At 48.3% G+C, this 18021-nt stretch overlaps 1 protein-coding gene across 5 annotated transcripts in view; it reads left to right on the top strand.

Annotated features, from left to right (window-relative positions):
* The window catches only part of Nagpa (N-acetylglucosamine-1-phosphodiester alpha-N-acetylglucosaminidase), a 34062-nt gene that overhangs the window by 3612 nt on the left and 12429 nt on the right, over positions 1–18021 (top strand). Inside the window, exons 4-12 of one of the 5 annotated variants that reach the window (XR_008222601.1) lie at positions 435–543; positions 753–881; positions 1422–1627; positions 1735–1782; positions 2561–2662; positions 2748–2811; positions 13113–14052; positions 16020–16088; positions 17829–17965. Coding sequence is in view for 3 of the 5 variants with exons in the window: in XM_052759354.1 (XP_052615314.1) it covers positions 435–543; positions 753–881; positions 1422–1627; positions 1735–1782; positions 2561–2662; positions 2748–2811; positions 4465–4675 (869 nt within the window). In the remaining 2 variants the exon portion in view is untranslated. The other 4 variants (XR_008222600.1, XM_052759355.1, XM_052759356.1 and 1 more) reach the window with 4 other exon arrangements.

The raw sequence follows: 18021 nt of genomic DNA, 5'->3' as shown, positions 1-18021 counted from the left end.
AGGATGCTTTGGTCCTGAGATTCTCTGGCTATTTCAGGGTAGAGAGTGGGGCGAGGGGGTGGGGCGTGTGACTGAGGAGGCTGTCTTTTACAGTTCCCAGCCAGAGTGCAGAGTGCAAGGCCCTAAGGTAAAGAGTAGCTGCTAGGTGAAGGGGAACCACAGAGATGAGGCCAGGGGCTTCATGCAAGGCCTGTGGATTTTCGTTTGCCAACACAGAGGTTTCTACTGGAGACTGAGGTCACATGAAGAGTTTTCTGGCTGTGGCATGGAGGCTCACTGGAGGTGGAGCTGGGATGTGGCTCAGTAATCTAGTACTTGCCTTGTCCACATAAGGTTCTGGGTTCCTTCCCCAGCAACAGCAAAAGAAAAAAAGTTGTAGAGCTTAGAGGGTCCCCTGCAGGGCTGGGTAACGAGCCAGGCCCCTTCTCCTTCAGGTTCTTTCAGCAAATTTGTGAATGTGATATCAGCCAGGACAGCCGTGGGTCATGACCGTAAGGGGCAACTCGTACTCTTCCATGCAGATGGACAGACGGAGCAGCGTGGGTGAGTCCCAGGAACCCCTGGGGATGTTTGCACTCAGTTTCCCCCACCTTCTAACAGTTTCTGGGACAGTGGGTGGGACATTACAGCTTTGGGGCTATTTTAGAAGTTTCCCTCTGCCCCAGTAGGAGTGATAGTGTTTACCTACTGACCAAAGGGGGACAGTTAAGCCAGAGCCCGAGGGGACTCAGCTACATACCCCCTCTGCACAGCATCAACCTGTGGGAGATGGCAGAGTTCCTGCTGAGACAAGATGTGGTCAATGCCATCAATCTGGACGGAGGTGGTTCCGCCACCTTTGTGCGCAACGGGACCCTGGCCAATTACCCCTCGGATCACTGGTAAGAGCACCTGAGCCGCCTTTGTGAGGAAATGGCTGGCCAGCATTGAGGGAACCTTCCACCAGAAGGCACAGTGTAGCAAGGGAGAGAGCAGCCTATAAATGGCCCAGTGAGGCTGGAGCAATCGCTCAGCAGGAGAAGGATTTGTCTTGCAAGCAGAGGACCTGCGTTCAAGCTCTAGGACACACATGAAAAGCCAGATGTGAGTGACACATGCTTGGAATCCCAGTGTTGTGGAGGAAGAGACAGGTCAACCTGACACTCAGGCCAGCCAGCCTAGCCTACTGGGCAAGGTCCAGGCCAGAGAAAGATAAGTAAAATAAACATTTAAATGGTGGGTACCTCAGGTTGTCCTGACTCCATGTGCACATGTGCATCCCCTAATGTGTGTGTGAACACACATGCGCATGCAGGAGTGCACGTGTCAGGATGGAGATGGAGGCAGGCTGGAGCAGCCTTCTAGGCAGCAGCAGGGACTTAAGAGGCCAGCTGGGGCCAGCACCAAGGCCAAGACCTCTCCTCACAATGAATCCCCCGCAGCCAGGACAACATGTGGCGCTGTCCCCGCCGTGTGTCCACCGTGGTGTGTGTGCATGAACCCCGCTGCCAGCCACCCAACTGCAGTGGCCACGGGACCTGTGTGGATGGTCACTGCGAATGCACCAGCCGCTTCTGGCGGGGTGCCGCCTGCAGCGAGCTAGACTGTGGCCCCTCCAACTGCAGCCAGCATGGGCTGTGCACAGAGAGTGAGTGGGGAGCCCACAGGGAGGGTGGTGCTCTGACGGGACCCCAGTTCTCTTACACCAGGCCTGCCTTGGCCCTCACCTGGCCTCCATGGTCTTGCTCTTTGCAGCTGGCTGCCGCTGCGACGCTGGATGGACAGGGTCTAACTGCAGTGAAGGTGAGAGCTGCCAGTGGCCTGCCGAAGCTCCTGGAGGGGGTGGCCTGGCTACAGGCAGCTGCTACAATGTCTTCTTCCTCCTTCTGGCTTGGAAGTTGCCTTCAGAGCCTCTTCTCACTGCATATGCAAATGTTATATCCTCCCTGGATTTGCTGAAAAAGCCCCACCAAGTAGGAGGCAGATTTCAGCACTGTCCACTCAATTCCAAAGACCAACAGCAAAAACCAAGATGTGGCCAGGCCACACCCCTGAGGGAGATCCACCGAAGTCCTTAACACCTGGAAAGCAGGCATGGTGTTCCTAGGCATGGGTACTGTCACTCCAGTGTCAGCCTCAGTGGACTTCCCGTTCCCTGTCTCTTTATTCTTTTATGGTCACCAACTCTATAGCCCACCTTAAGTCCAGATGATATACTTGTTTTTTATTTGAGATGGGGTCTTAATGCAGCCCAGACTATCCTCTAACTCACTGTGTAGCCAAGGATGGCCTTGAACATCCTGCTTCCACCTCCCAAGTGCTGGAATTATAGGCATGTGCCACCATTCCCAGCTTGTAGGGTACTGGGAATCAAACCCAGGGCCCTGTGCATATCAGGCAAGCTTTCTCTAGAAACTGAGCCATAACCCTGTTTACAACTGGGTTATCTTTGAGGACTAGCCACAGGGATCAGGGGGCATCTCTTTCAGCATGGCCCTGCACACATCCAGAAGCCGAGCTGTCCTATAACAGTCCCTGCCACCCAAGGAGAAACCTACCCACCACGATTTCCTCTCCACAGAGTGTCCCCTGGGCTGGTACGGGCCAGGTTGCCAGAGGCCTTGCCAGTGTGAGCATCAGTGTCCCTGCGACCCCCAGACTGGCAACTGCAGCATCTCCCAAGGTACAGGGTCTCCTGGAACCCTTGGGGCAGGTCTGGGGTAGGCAGACCTTCTCCAACCCTGCATCTTCTGTGTGGTGTCTTACAGTGAAGCAGTGTCTCCGGCCAACTGAGGCCACACCAAGGGCAGGAGAGCTGGCCTTTTTCACCAGGTAAGTGTTTCAGCAGAGGCAGAGCCCTCACACCCCATCCATGAGGTTTGGCATCTGTCCAGGCACCAGCCAGGCCAGAAGGGTGCAGATGATCCTCTAGTTTGCAAGCTCAGGGACAGTCACAGGTGAAACTGGCATCTAAGAGTGCAAGTGAGAAAGACGGGGCACTGCCCAGTGGGAGTCAAAGGTGGCAGACTATGGGCTTGATCTCCCTGGCCGTAGAGAGTCAACTCTGATCCCGGAGCTGAGCTGTAGAGACAGGAAGGACTCGCCTCACTTCTGGGCCCTTCTGTGTGTTCAGGCTTTGTGTTACTGTTGCTTCCTTTCTGCTGCTTCCTGGGTCTCCAGCTCCATCCCCAGAGGGCTCATGGGAAGGATTGTGAAGTTGGGCATGTGGCTCAGTTGGCAGATGGTTTGCCTAGCCTGAGGAAGCTCTGGGCCCAGCCCCCAGCACTTCATAAGCCAGATGTGGTGGCACGTGCCTATAATTCCAGCACTAGGGAGGCGAAGCCAGGGGAATCGGGAGTTTAAGGTCATCAGGAGTCTGAGGCCAACCTGGGATACATAAGACCCTGAATAGATAGATTCTTGAGCTGGGCTTTCTGGCATAAGTCTGTCATCCCGGCTATCGGGAGGATAGCAACTTCAAGGCCCACTTGAGCTACAGAGTGAGTTCAAAACCAACCTGGGCAACTTAGTGAGACCCTGTTTTAACATAAAAAGTAAAAAGGGGACTGAGGTGGTAGCTCAGTGGTAGAGCATTTGCCTAGCATGCACAAGGCTCTAGGTTCAACTCCCCGTACTTCAAAAATACATTAGTGACATCTGAAAAGCAGTAATGTTCACATTAGAAGTGTGTGTGTGTGTGTGTGTGTGTGTGTGTGTGTGTGTGTGTGTGTGTACATGCATGTGTAAGTAAAGGCAAGCAGATATCTGAGTTTGAGGCCAGCCTGGTCAACAAAGCGAGTTCCAGGACAGCCAGGGCTCCACAGAGAAACTCTGCCTCAAAACAACTAAAAAACCTCCTAGGGGCTAGAGAGGTGGCTCAGTGGTTCAGAGCACTGGCTGTTCTTCCAGAGGACGCAGGTTCAATTCCCAGCACCCACTTGGCAGCTCACACCTGTCTGTGACTCCAGTTCCAGGGGATCTGACACCCTCACACAGACATACATGCAGGCAAAACACCAATGCACATAAAATAAAAATAAAGAAAGATGTGTGTATGTGTGTGTGTGTGTGTGTGTGTGTGTGTGTGTGTGTGTGTGCGTGCCAGATCACAACCTTGGTTGTCTTTCTCAGTACCTGTCCACCTTGTTTTTCATTGGCCTGAGACTCGAAGGTTAGGTTAGACCAGCTGGCCCGTGAGCTCCACCTTCCAGACAGTGCAATAACAGTGTGTACCATTGTTCTTGGCTTTTAAAAAGTACTTTCTAGTGATCAAACTTGGTTCTTCATGTTTACAAGATAAGCATGAGCTATCTGAAATATTTTTAACATCCTTCAAACATCAGAGAATGTCTCTCTTATTCCCCGCGTGTGTCTTCAGTGTGCTCCAGTCCCCACCCAGCCCCCTGGGCTCAGCATTCCCCGAGTGGTCTCTGCCTGCCCGAGACTGCCCCTCAGCCCCCCACTCACGAGTCCCTTCTGTCCTAGGACCACATGGCTGGCACTTACCCTCATCCTAGTTTTCCTGCTGCTGATCAGCACTGTGGTCAATGTGACCTTGATCCTGGGCTCCAAGGCAGAGAGGAACCGACATCTCAGTGGGGACTATGTGTACCACCCACTGCAGGACATGAATGGGGAACTGTTGGCTGCAGAGAAGGAGCAAACAGAAGACACTTGCAACCCCTTCAGGGACTGACAGACCTGGGCTGCCCAATGACGTGCTCCAGATAACATTGTCCCTGCTCTTCACTTTTACGGGGAAGGATGTGGGGCCACTGGCATGGATGCTGCACGCTCTACTCCTTGCCTGGCCATGCCCCACCTGTCCCTGTGCTGTGGCTCATGCCACCCCAGCAATACGGAAGTCTGGAGAGCCTGCACCTGCACCTGCTTCCCTGCCTGCCTATGTCTGCTGCCCAGAGGCCTGTCTCCCACAGGGGTCTCACCACTGCCAAAGACTCCAGGAGGCAATTAGCAAATGAAACTCTGTAGCCCCATCAGGACAAGAGTGGCCAACTCTCCTGGGCCATCCACACTCTTAGAAAGACTAACCTCCTGGCCCAGCCATGGCCTACTGCCTTTCATGCAGCCTCGTTGCCGGATTGCCAACTAGAATCCCGTCACAGGAAGCTCCTCATGAGAAGGGATGGGGAAGGAAGGAAGTCACCTTGTTTACAGACTTTCTATTTTTGTTGTCCAGCTCCCTAAAGGAGTTTTCTAATACTTGAATAAATTGGGATACTAAATTGAGCCACCCAGTCTGAGTCCTGGGCAGGGGCTCCTCAGGGGGACTCAGCCACTTCCAGTGCCTTCCGTTAACCAATCTTGCACAAATCTGGCCAGGCACAAGGCCACCCAGGGACCATGTGAAGCCATGGTTCTCTGTTCCGGCAAGTGCCGGTCAATGTTGCTGCAGGCTAAGGTGCACTTTGAAGGCAGGGATTTGATTGGCCCTAACCATTTTCCATAGGTGGTTGTCTAGTTACTTTGCTATTGCTGTGATAAAACATGACCCAGGCAACTTATCAAAGAAAGCGTTTGATTTGACTTACAATTTCAGGGTGTTCAGATCCATGATGGTGGGAGCAAAGGAAGATCTGAGAGCACCTCAAAACTTACCCGAGTGATGCACCTCTTCCTCCAAGGCCCTGCCTCCTGATCCTCCCCAAACAGTTCCACCAACTGAGGCTTCAAATGGGCCTATGGGAGGCATTCTCATTCAAACCACCACCTTCCAATCCCTGGTCCCCATAGGCTTGTGGCCATATCACAGTGCAAAATGCACTTAGTCCAACTACAAAAGCCCCATAGTATTCCACAGTCTCAACCCCGTTTCAAAGTCCAAAGTCCCTTCTGAGACTCAAGGCACTCTCTTTATGGTAGCCCCCTGTAAGATAAAAAAGCAAAGTACATAGGTCCAAGACACAATGGCACAGTATGTGCATTACTATTCCAAAAGTGAGGAAGCTTCCAAACCCCTTTACTTGTGTATCCTTCGTGACTCTAAAGCCAGAACCACATGGATGACACAGCCAAGTCTGATTGCCTACTTGGGATGGAACCTGGTCCCGTTAAGTCACATTTGCAGAAACTTTCCTTTGGTTGCTTTTTAGCAGGAAACTCCTTAGCCCTTTCCTTTTTACAAGTTGAAAGAGTAGCTGTGTGGGGTCCTGCCCTGAGGGCACCCCTCCACACTTCCTTTATTCCCTTTCTCCATCAGGCCTCTCCTCTGTTTCGGAACAAACCTTGGCACCAATATTATGTTTCCTGGTTTTCTTTTTCTCCTCGAACTGTACATTTTATTTCTTTTTGCCCCACTTGCTCTTTTTCATTCTAGACCTGCTTAAGAGTGATTACTAATAACCAAACAACAGAGTCAATATTAGACCATCTTGAAATCCCCAACAAGCTGGGCAGTGCATACTTTTAATCCCAGTACTTGGGAGGCAAAGGCAGGTGAATCTTTTAGTTCAAGGCCAGCCTGGTCTACATAATGAGTTTCAGGACAGCCAGGGCTACACAGAGAAACCTAGTCTCAAAAAAAGAAAAAAAAAGAAGAAGAAAGAAAGAAAAGAAAGAGAAAGAAAAATAGAGATAAAAAAATAAATATCGGGGCCTGGAGAGATGGCTCAACGGTTAAGAGCACTGGCTGTTCTTCCAGAGGACCTGAGTTCAATTCCCAGCAACCACATGGTGGCTCCCAACCAAACATCTGTAATGAGAACTGGTGCCCTCTTCTGCCATGCAGGCAGAACACTGTATACATAATAAATAAATCTTTATAAATAAATAAATCTCCTCCACCAAAGCAATTACTGTTATTTTTCAATTCAGCCTCAGGCAAATTCTTAGGACAAGAGCAAAAGTCAGCTACATTTTTGTCAACATATTGCACACATGATCTCTGACCAGTTTCTAATATTACTCTCTCCTGAAACCTCTTAAGCTAGGCCTTCATGGTCCACATTGCTTTTAGCATTGCTGTCCTCCAAATTCCAGCTAGTATAGCCCCTTAAGTCTTGTTTATGGCATTGAACTATTTTCCTAGTCTGAAGTCCCAGTCTCTTCCACACTCCTCCAAAAACAGCATGGTCAGACCTATCACAGAAATAGCTCACTTCCTGGTACCTACTTTTGTCTTAGTTACCTATTGCTGCAATGAAACACATTGCCCAGGCAACATATAAAGAATGTGTTTAATTTGAGTTATGGTTTTAGAGGGCTAGAGTCCATGATGTAAGAGGGAAGAAACAGTTGAGAGATAGCATCTTGATCGGCAACCATCAGACCAGCAGGCAGAGGGGAGAGGAAGAGACAGACAGACAGAGACAGACAGAGACAGAGAGAGACACACACACACAGAGAAACACTGAGAATCCCATGAGGTGTTTTTTTTTTTTTTTTTGAAACTTCAAAGATCATCCCAGTGCTACACATCCTCCAAGGCCAAACCTCCTAAACCTTCCCAAGCAGCTCCATCAACTGGAAACCAAGTATTAAAATATATGAGCCAATGGGGGCCATTTCTCACTGGTGGTGCTGGTCTGGTTTGGTTTGGTTTTGTCAAGACAGGATCTCATGGAGCCTAGGCCAGCCTCATACTTCTTACATAGCTGAGCAGTTTGGTTTTGTTAAGACAGGATCTCATGGAGCCTAGGCCAGCCTCATACTTCTTACATAGCTGAGCATGACCTTGAACTCCTGAGTTTTACCTCCACCTCCTGAGTTCCAGAAGTGCAGGCATGAACCACCACAGCCAGTTTATGGAATGCTAAGGATGGAACTCAGAGTTTTGTGCACGCTAGGCAAGCACTCTGTCAACTGAGCCACACCCACATCCCTAAATTTAAGTCAGTTGTCCATGTTTAAAGTCAGTGCCCCAAATTCTTGGTTTCCCTTTAGAAGAGACGACACAGACACCCCTGCTGTCACTCAGGGTAGTGACTTGCTGTGACTAAGTAGCGACATTCTTCCCTAGCCCTTTGTCTGGATGCCTTCCCCAACCTCCCAGCCCAGCAACAGTGTCCCCAGTCTGCGACCCACCCCACCTAGTATGCCTCAGAGCTGATCACTCCTGGCCCAGGAAGGGGCTTCAGGAAGGGCCCAAAAGGTTCCCCATGAGTATGTGATACTGTGCGCTTAGCGTCTGTGAGAGGAGCAGAGCTTTCCAGACATGTTTGTGTTTATTATCTTTTCACCATGCAACTTCCTGGGAAGATGTGCACTGACATCTGTGTATGCCAGGCAGGCAACTCTGACAGAAAGGGTCTGTCTTGGCATGCTCTGGGGCCCTGGTAAGATGACTTGAGTAAACTAAGCCACGTGAACCGCCCTGTGCCCTGCAGAATATTTTTTATTTTGCCAAACAGTTCTTTCTGAAGTGTTTGTCTACCCAACATCTAGTTCCCCTTTTAAATTTTGTTTTGTTGAGACAAGTTCTGTGTAAGAGTTGGGGGACCCCTCGGGGTCAGTGCAGAACACACCCAGACACCAAATTCTCAGCACAAAGATTTATTACCCCGGAGGGACGAGTGGGGCGGGTTGGGGGGGAGTGGGGCAGTTACCTCTGGGTTGGGCAAAGGCAGACAGCAAGCAGCTGGTGTTGTCTGCAAGGGTGGGTTTTTAAGGAGAAAAGGGGAAGTCTGTGTTAGGGTGAGTCGGTAAGACCTGATTGGACAGGTTAGCCAGCATAGCCAAATAATGAATTTTGGTTGCTGGACCTTGGGGTTCAGTCTCAGGAATGAGACAGTGGCCAAATAAGGGGATAGACCTTGGGGGCTAGCTTTAGGAATATAATCTAAGGGTTAGCAAGGGAGAGGGGAGGGGAAACGGCAAAATCTGTCAGTGCTTGGGCCTGTTAGAGCTCTTCCTTCCGGCTGGACTAGAAATTGCAATGTAGCCCAGGCTGTCCCTGAATTCACAGTGTTCCTCCTTCTTGGTGAACCACTAAGCCTGGCTTTTGTTTGTTTTTGAGTCAGTGTCCTGATATGTAGGCCAGGCTGGCTTCAAACTTAGGATCCTCTTGCCTCTGCTTCCCAAGTGCTAGGATTACAGTTGTGTATCACCGTGCCTGGCTCAGTTCCTTTTCTTCTAATCACAATCCTGTGTATCTGGCCCACCCCAGAAGGACCTAGGCAGTGGTTATGTAGGAGGTGGCCCCAGAAAGTGCTGGTAGGGGACAAAAGGGAAGGTATCCTGTCACAAGAGGACATTGGCACTTCCCAAGGCCAATTTCTACACTTAAAAGCCTGATATAGAAATTAAACCCGTGTGTGTGTGTGTGTGTGTGTGTGTGTGTGTGTGTGTGTCCATGGCTCATAATAGATTCTCAAAGGAGTTCATGTCTTGGGAAAAATCTGGAATCCAGGGAACAGCGCCAGGGTTTCACACTATGTTTCCTAGGAAACATCTTGGTAGGTCCGGCAGGATTTGGAACATCTGTGGAGTAGTCAGCCCTAGCTGCCTCTGCCTCCCTGTCAACCACCTTCATCTCCTAGCAGCTGTGGCTGCTGCCCCCAAAGCCCTGCTCAAATCCCATGGTGGCTGCTTCTGCCAAGACAGTACCCTGGTATCTGAGAGGTAGCACCTCAGGAGCAGCTCTGGGCCACAGGGAGACTGGGGCAGGTTTTGCCCTCTCTGGCCCAGGCTCCCAGAGGAGGCCTCAGGGGAGAGTTGAGGGCTGAGGGAGATGTCAGTGTGGCCAGCAGCTCAGCCCTGAGCCCAGCCCAAGGCTCTCTTGGGAGTTTTCTTCCTCAGGTACACCTTTCTCCGAGGCTGCAGAGAAATCTATGGGAGAACAGCAGTAACTGAATGAGTGAACAGGTGAATGAATGAATGAATGAATGAATGGGTGAATGAATGGATGAATGAATGAATGAATGAGTGAGTGAATGACTGAGTAATAAATGAGTGGGCGAGTGAATGAATGCACTGGTAGCAGGTGAGAATGGTCCTCCTCGGTTAGATGATGTTGCTGAGTTCTAGGATGTCACACAGAGGAATCAACCATCCTCTGCTCTTCCACATGACAGCTCCAGTACCATGCTGTTCCACTCAGCAACAAGCACCCCTGCTCTTAAGCTGTGAGGGGACAAGGCCAAGCCTTGTGCAGGACCCTTGCACTTCACTGAGGCAGAAAGATTAGCTGCTGCTAGACCCTCAGGAAAATCGGCTGAGAAATTCTTGAGTTTGGTTTTTTGTTTTTGTTTTGTTTGAAACAGGGTCTCACCTTGTAGCCCAAGCTGGCCTAGAACTCACTACACAGACCAGACTGGCCTCAAATGTGTGGAGATGCACCTGCCTCCACCTCCTAAGAGCTGGGATTACAGGTGTGCCCCACCACAGGTGGTTACAGATAAGAAATTCTTGACTGGCACCGGGGTTCTAGGAAGTTGACAGCAGATGATATTTAAACATACAATGTTTAATGCCTCTGTTAATTCCTAGGATCAAGCAAATATTCTGCTTCTCCAGCAGCCGGCTCACTGAAAAGGAAGATGTGGTTGTTGTTGACCGATTAGTTTTTCAGAGTTAGGAAAGCCCTTCTTGTTGTACAGCTACTGGTCCTGTGGTGGAGACTGCCCATGAATTCATATGGAATGTTTGGTGCTTCTAAGTTGTGAGACCCACAAGAGAGTCCCATCAAGACATCATGCTGCATTTTCTTCCTGTGGTACCCTCCCACGATGGAATATCACAGGGAGTTACAATAGAGGGTCGTCCTCTGTGTGTCTTGAGGATGCCTTGCTAAGGCACTGGAGGCTGTGCAGATCTTCACACGGCCTCTTTCCCTGATTTGAATATGTTGTCTTGTCCCTGTGTGTCATACATGGACCTGCTCTGTGATGATGTCTCTCTGGGTTTTGAATTGCAATTCTTCTGAAGATCACATCTGTCTTGTTCTTTAAGACCCCTCAGACACTGATTGTGCCTTCCAAACCGCCTTCCAGAAATCCCCCTGCCAACTACATACACTGGTGTGAGATCACTTCTTCACCTAAAGAATTTTCTGCAGTCACTTACCTAAAATGGATCCCTGCCCACATTCTCCTAGGTTCCCTGCCTACTCTGACTCTGCTGCCCTTATATATGGAGCACACCTTTAACCATGACAGTGACCCTCATGTGAGGTCACAGAGACCAGGCCTCACTCTTTGGGAAATCTCAAAGGCTGTCCAGGCACATGGGTTATATATTTTAGGTTAGTACTCATGGGAAGTATCTGAAGGCATCTTTTATGACCATTTTATGGGAAGAAGCTCAATTCAAGGCCTCCTCTTTCTCTAGGGAACTTTACCCCCAGGAAGAGCAAGTCCAGTGGGGATGAGGTATGCATACTCAGTCCCAATGTGCAAAGTGTAATTCTTGGTTTATCATTTCAGAGAAAAGAAGAGTAGGTAGGCATCAGTATTTTCTTAAACAAACAACATGCCCCGCCCCCCCCCAAAAAAAACCACACAACAAAATGGAGAGATGGAGAGAGGTGGGGCTCTGTGAGTTTAGTGCTCACCAGTCTATATAGTGAGCTCCAGGCTGTGAGACCCTGACCTTTTTTTTTGTGGGGGGGAGGCTATGTTTCCAGAAGTGTTGATTGGCTTTTGTTTTATGGTTGGTTTTTGTGTTTTGAGATGGGATTTCACTCTGTGATGCAGGCTGCCCTTGAATTTGGGGCTTTGGGGATAGTGTTGCCCAAAGTCTGGTTCCTGACTTGTGTTATTCTTTTGTTTTTTATTTTTGCGCCAGGGTCTCTGGCTGGCCTAGAACTTGCTTTTTTGATCTTTTAAGGCTCCACAAAGGTAGAAGAAATGTTTGTTAGGCTCTCACTTTTCTTTTCTAAACGACTCCATGAAGAAAGCCAGAGCCTTTTTTTTTTGACCCTGTCTTGGGCATGTCAGAGCCGGGAGCTCCCACTGACTCCCCTGGTGTAAGCAAAGCTTGGAGCTGTGCCTCTCAGTCACTGCCTTTGTGGCTGGTTTAGCCAGGCCTGAGGTCCTGAGTGAGGCTTCAGCACCGGGCCAGGGAGTTTACCTTAGCCTTGGCCTGTGCTACACATTACAGCTGCTCTGTTTTCTGAGACTCCTTCCCTGGGCTCCCAGCTGCTGACACTTCCACCTTTGGGGATCTGGTGGCATCTGCCTTGCAGTCATCAAACACTTTCCACATTCTGTGTTTTCTCTTCCACCTCAGTAACTACTACTTCAGATGCCTCTTTCCTGAAAATGTGGAGGATTCTGGCTTTTTCTATCACCTCCTCATGTTTATGTCATCGTCAAGCCCAAGGCTGAGCTACAGGTTTGGCCTGCGGCTCAAAGGATGATCAAGTTGTGTTATTGCTTATTGGTAGTGACATTTGAAAAGGTAGGTGATGAGGCGATGGGCCTCCCTGGCCTGTGTCTGATCCCCGGCCTGGAGGCAGTGGAGCAGAGAGCCGGGTCACTTGCTCCTCCCTGTTATCTTACAGCCCTGCTGTTCCATGGATTGTTTGACTCTGGAGCGAAGTATCCAAGGGACTGACAGGGGACAGGTGTTTCCCATGCCCATCTTGGAGCTGAGAGGGACCAACAGTGTGGGGGTACTCCTATCTGTGCCTGTACCATGGCCCTGTCCTCTGCTTCTTGCTTTTTTAAAAGACAAAAGGGCACCCTGGGGAACTGTGGGAATCCCTGGTTCGAGGAGGTGCCACCACCCTGGCTGTCCTGTGGTGACAAATTTCCCTCAGGTGGGCAGTATCATGGTTCTAGAAGTTCCCGGAATAGCTCAAGAGTGTTGGCACATTTGGATTACCTGGGGGAGCTTTCTAACCAGCACCCCCTCCTTGGTGCCCAATCCCTCCCCTCAGGAGATGTGGTAAGAGTGAGGCTTCTGTTCAAGTGGGACCTCTCCAGGTTCCATGGAACCATGCTTGGGACTCTCTAGCTGTATGTGGTCAGCTTTCTCTGTTCAGGGGCGTGCTGGACACCTGAGAAAGTTGTTTTCAGTGTTGCCAAATGGCAGGTAAAAAGTGGTTCCTGGTTGCCTGTTTCTACTGAAAAACATATAGGCAGAGTGAAAATTCCATTTGGTCAGGGGTTAAAGACAAGCGAGCAGCCCCTCCATCTCATCAGGTGACCCCAGGCCTCCTGTTTGACTTCTAGGGACCATGCTGGTGGGAATGAGAAGCTGGTGAAGCTGCAGCCTGGGCTGAAGGTGTATGGAGGTGATGAGCGCATTGGGGCCTTGACGCACAAAGTCACACACCTTTCCACACTGCAGGTGCATAGTGAGCCACGGGGAGAGCTCGGGAGGCCCTGCCAGGACGATGAAGTGAGGACCATGGGAGATACTTTGAGAATTCCAGGGAAGGAAAACTGAAGGAAAGCAGCACTTTAGCAGCTATCCATGCAAGAATAACCAGGCTGGTCCCATGGGTGTACCTACTATTATTATGCTAAATGGACTGGGTGTGAAAATGTCTCCATATTCCTGTTTACTCCCATAGATTAGTGCAGCTCTCCGACCTCGTCAGTTTCTTTGAGCAGTGTAGGGTGGTTAACAGAGAAACTCACAGTTGTTCAAAAAGCAGAGAGCAAATGCCAACGGAGTGCTCAGTCACTAATGGGACATCTCCATCACCCTCTTCCCCTTCTTTGCCCCAAGAGCAAATGGCGCTTGGAGGTGACTGCCGGTGCGCTTCGGTCCCTTTCTGGAAATACAGGAGGCAGGAGGCCATGTGGCAAGCTTTCGATTGTCTCAACCATTTAATGGATCCATGTGTATGTTCCAGTCTGTAAAATATGTCCTCCGTGTATCCATGATTAGGCAGTGGCTGGTAGTGTGCTCACCACGGCATTAGCACCGGGGGGTGAACATTTAGGGAGATGGTCATGTTCTCCTCCTTATGGAGGACTGGTGTCATTGCAAATAAGGGCCTGTTGGAGTGAATTTGCCACCTGAGTGGCAGGTAATAACCTGGTGTTTATCTCTGACTTCTGTCCTATCATTTACCTGTGAGAGGACAACAGAAAGTTATCTGAGAAGCCGGATTCCAGACGCTGCCATCTTGCTCTGTATCTTTGCACCCACAGAACTGAGAAGGTACATTTTCTTCTTTCTCTCTTTCCTCTTATTTATTTTTTGGTAATGTTTTCAAGTATGATGTTTTGTTGAAACACAATCATATATTATCTCATAACTTTATTTTGAAATATTAACCTGGGGTAGAAGGTAGAAAATAGTTTTCACCTTGTTTCCAACATTTCCTGAGTTAAGCTGATATTTTTCTGCACTACCTGCATTTTACTACTAATTTTGCTAGTGTAGCTATTGACTTTTAAAAGTTGATTGTTACAGACTATTGCCATTGATCTTGGTGGTGCACCAGAACTTGAGGTTAAGACCCCACTGCTGGAAACACTACAGGCATTAGTCACAGGACATAGAGAAATCAAATATGTCATGAAAAGATGTTTTCTCCACAGTGGCTAGATTTATAGTACAAAAATGCTCTATTTAGGTTCATGGATGGGACCAGCACGAGTTTCCTCCAGCTGTATTCCTGTGAACTATAAATGACGACCAGTGTGGCAAGATGTACCTATTGGGGCAATAGTGCTTGAATGTCACGGGCATGGCTGTCTGATTTACTTGGTATTGTGACGAGACACAAGGACCAAGGGCGCTCACGGAAGAAAAAGTTATTAGGGCCTTACAGACTCAGATGATGAGTCCATGGCCATCATGGCAGAGATCATGGCAACCGACTGGTATGCGTGGTGCTGGAGCAGCAGTTGGGAGCTTACATCTTGGAATAACAAGCATGAGTCAGAGAGAAACCTCAAAGTTCATCTCTAGTGACACACCTTATGAGGCCACACCTCCTAGTCCTTCCCACACAGTTTTGCCCTCTGTGACCTAATCAAGCATAGGAGCTCATGGGCCCATGCTCATGAAGAACACTGCAGTGACGAGCCACATTCTCACTGGAATTAAAATCCAACCCACAAGAACAAAAGCCCGCATCATAGTGCAAATCTAGTATAGTACCTGTGGCTGGCACACTCGCAGGCCCCCAGGTGAGCCTACCACAACTACTGTGTTAAATGTCAGGTCACACTGCCTCTGAATTCACATCTCTATGTTAAATGTCAGATCACACTGCCTCTGAATTCACATCTCTGTGTTAAATGTCAGATCACACTGCCTCTGAATTCACATCTCTATGTTAAATGTCAGGTCACACTGCCTCTGAATTCACATCTCTGTACTCGCAGGTTAGTGAGCTCAGTCCTCATCAAAGAAGTCTCCTAATGCAGGAACTGTCCAAATTCAGAGATGTGGCATTCACAGGCATAAATGTGAATTTATGTGAATTTATTACACCTTCCTCTGAGTCTCAGAGACCATTCCGGAAGAGTGGTGGACAGATTTTAAGATCCAGAGGTCTTGGAATTGCAATAAAGCTCTGTCTACTTTACATGACAGTCCTGCTGCTTTTAGGAACTCTAGGATGAAGCCAGTCAGTATTCTAGCATGGAAGGGAAAGGAGCTCAGTGGCCCCTCCCCCAATGAGAAGCTGTTGACAGTTGGTGGCTTCTAGAGGAGGAAGAGTGAGTTTTCCTTAATGTGACGATGCAATGGTAGGTTGAGCAGATCTTGTTGGATAGCCCTACACACGAGAGGACGGGCGTGAAATGCTGCCTTAGGTAGGTTTTGCCCCCACCCCCCCAAAAAAGACACCAAAATGGTGCAGCTGAGTGTGAGATCAGGCAGGATTTGGAGAAACGAAGCAGACTATGTAAAAAATAAACTATGTTTATATATGAAATTCCCAATTAAAATATATTATTTAAAATTTCATTTTTTAATGCTGCTAAAATCCGTGTGAAACCTTTTTATACTTTAAAGGAAACGTGTGAGAATTCACTGTCACTGACTATGCAGTGGACGTCATTGTCACTGCTGTTCAGCCCTGTGTGCTGTGGAGTAAGAGTTTGGTGCAGAGGCAGGTGGTGGGTGGGCTCAGTTCATTTCCTTATGCTTTTCGACCATTTTCTTTTTCTCAGGAAATGTGAACTGCTGCCTTGTGTGTCTTCACATGGCCTTTGAAAATGTTTCCTCATCTTCGGGGAAAGGTAATGTTATTTCATTTCATTTCATTTCATTTTCTTTGTATTTTGGGGAGTAAATACCTTAACTATGAAGTACCTGGTACCTAAATAAAACATGAATGATGGAAAGTCCTGAGACTCAGTTACTTGGTTTTAAGAAGATTCATTTTTGTCTCTACCCTGTGGCCCTTACAGGACAGAGTGTTACATTTCAGCACTCACGGGTGCTAGTGACACTGTATTTGTTCAGGTGAAACCTCCTTAGCTCAGCAGGAGCAGAAAGACACCACCACAGTGTTCTAATAAGTCATCCATATGCCCAGGCTGATGAGATTTACAAAGTTACAAACAGAGGCCACCCTTCCTTGTAGAATCAGTCTAGTGACTGAAAAATATAGGTAAGAAGATGAATTTTCCAAAATGACTTAAAGAGCTGTTTCCTATGTAAAGCAGAACTGCATAAGGTATTAATTTTCATTGACTTTTATATGAAATTGTAGTGTATATTCTTTGATCCTTCTCCTAGTGTGTCCAACACTGGTGATGCTCATCAGTGTGACCTTCGGTAGATAGGCAGAGGAGCCCAAGTCCTGATGCACTGATGTGTACTCCACCTGTTGTTGGTCCCCGTCAGAGCAGAACCCTTTCCAGCTTCCACGCTGAGGTCAGGGGAGAAGAGTGCAAGCCTTGTGTGCTCATGTGCTTCCATCTGCAGCTGTGCCTCTAATTGCAGATGTTAGGAACAGAGCCAGGGTGGTGGCCCCTGAGTCTCATCACTTGAGGGAGAGAGGAAGGAGGAGTGCTGTGAGTTCAAGGCCAGGACTGCCCATGTAGCAATACCTGGTTTAAAATCAATCCAGGTATTAGAAGTGGACAAAATGATGTTAACTACAGAGTTGGATGTTCTGGATATTGAAAACCACATGTTAAGAATTCTTGTATGATTTGGGCACTCAATGTGTACTAGATGGAACTTAACAAGCAATATTATAAACAAATTCTTTATGTTCCCAGAGCCTTTCATTGGTTTTTCACAGTAAATTACATACATCTCAAAAGATTTATTCTTGACACGAACCAACTATCCATAGTATTTGCATAAAAGTGAAAATGGTTTAATATTTATGTAGATAATACAAAAGCCTTATAAGTGCATTTGAGGTGTGGGGAAATAGTTGAGTTATATCTAAAAATAATTAGGAAATTGAAAAACACATTTATAGGCTAATTCCTGGCTTTCTGGAGTCTGACTCTGGTACTCAGTACTCAGGTACCTGTATAAACCTGAAACAAAAGGCCGACCAGGGTTCTGCTGCTGCAGTGAGAAGTGAGCTGCTCGCAGTCCTCGCTTCTGTGTTACTTCCCTTCCAGATGAAGGCCGCACAGTGGGAATTGGTTTAATATGAGAGATGGGGATATGTGTGGGTGGCATGGTTTGTAGGAGAGGATAGAGCATTAATTATATCCTGGGGTGTCAGCTGATTTAAAGGCTCAAGGTAACTCTCCCTGTCACCACAGAACCCCATGTCCAACACGATGTTGTAATGTCTGTGCGAGTGTCTTCTTGGGAGAAGGGAGATTAGGTGTGGAGACAAGAGTGTTGAAATAACTGTTTCACTGCATAAATATTACAATAGGAGTATCTCACCCAGCCAGTCTTCCATTAAATAGTTACATTTATAATTTGTAGAATGAAAACAAAACCACACCATTGCACTGTCCTTGCTCCAATTGTTGCCCATTTTCCTTCTCTCGCCCTCTCAGAATGATGACGGCATGTTTCCATTATTGGCAGATGTTTACAGAAAAATGCTAAGATTTAAACCTACCATAGGCTGCGCCTGTTCAGTGATGCTCGCATGTGTGTTTTCAGGTCTGAATACTAGGTACTGGATAACCAGGTAGGGGAATTCATCTCTCTGGACAACTGATTCCCCTCCATCGGCAATGCTTAGTT

The sequence above is a fragment of the Peromyscus californicus genome, unplaced genomic scaffold, assembly GCF_007827085.1.
Source record: "Peromyscus californicus insignis strain IS unplaced genomic scaffold, ASM782708v3 Scaffold_3__1_contigs__length_106647218, whole genome shotgun sequence".
NCBI lineage: Eukaryota > Metazoa > Chordata > Mammalia > Rodentia > Cricetidae > Peromyscus > Peromyscus californicus.
Note: the sequence above shows the minus strand (reverse complement) of the source record. Positions and strands in the feature narration are given on the sequence as shown.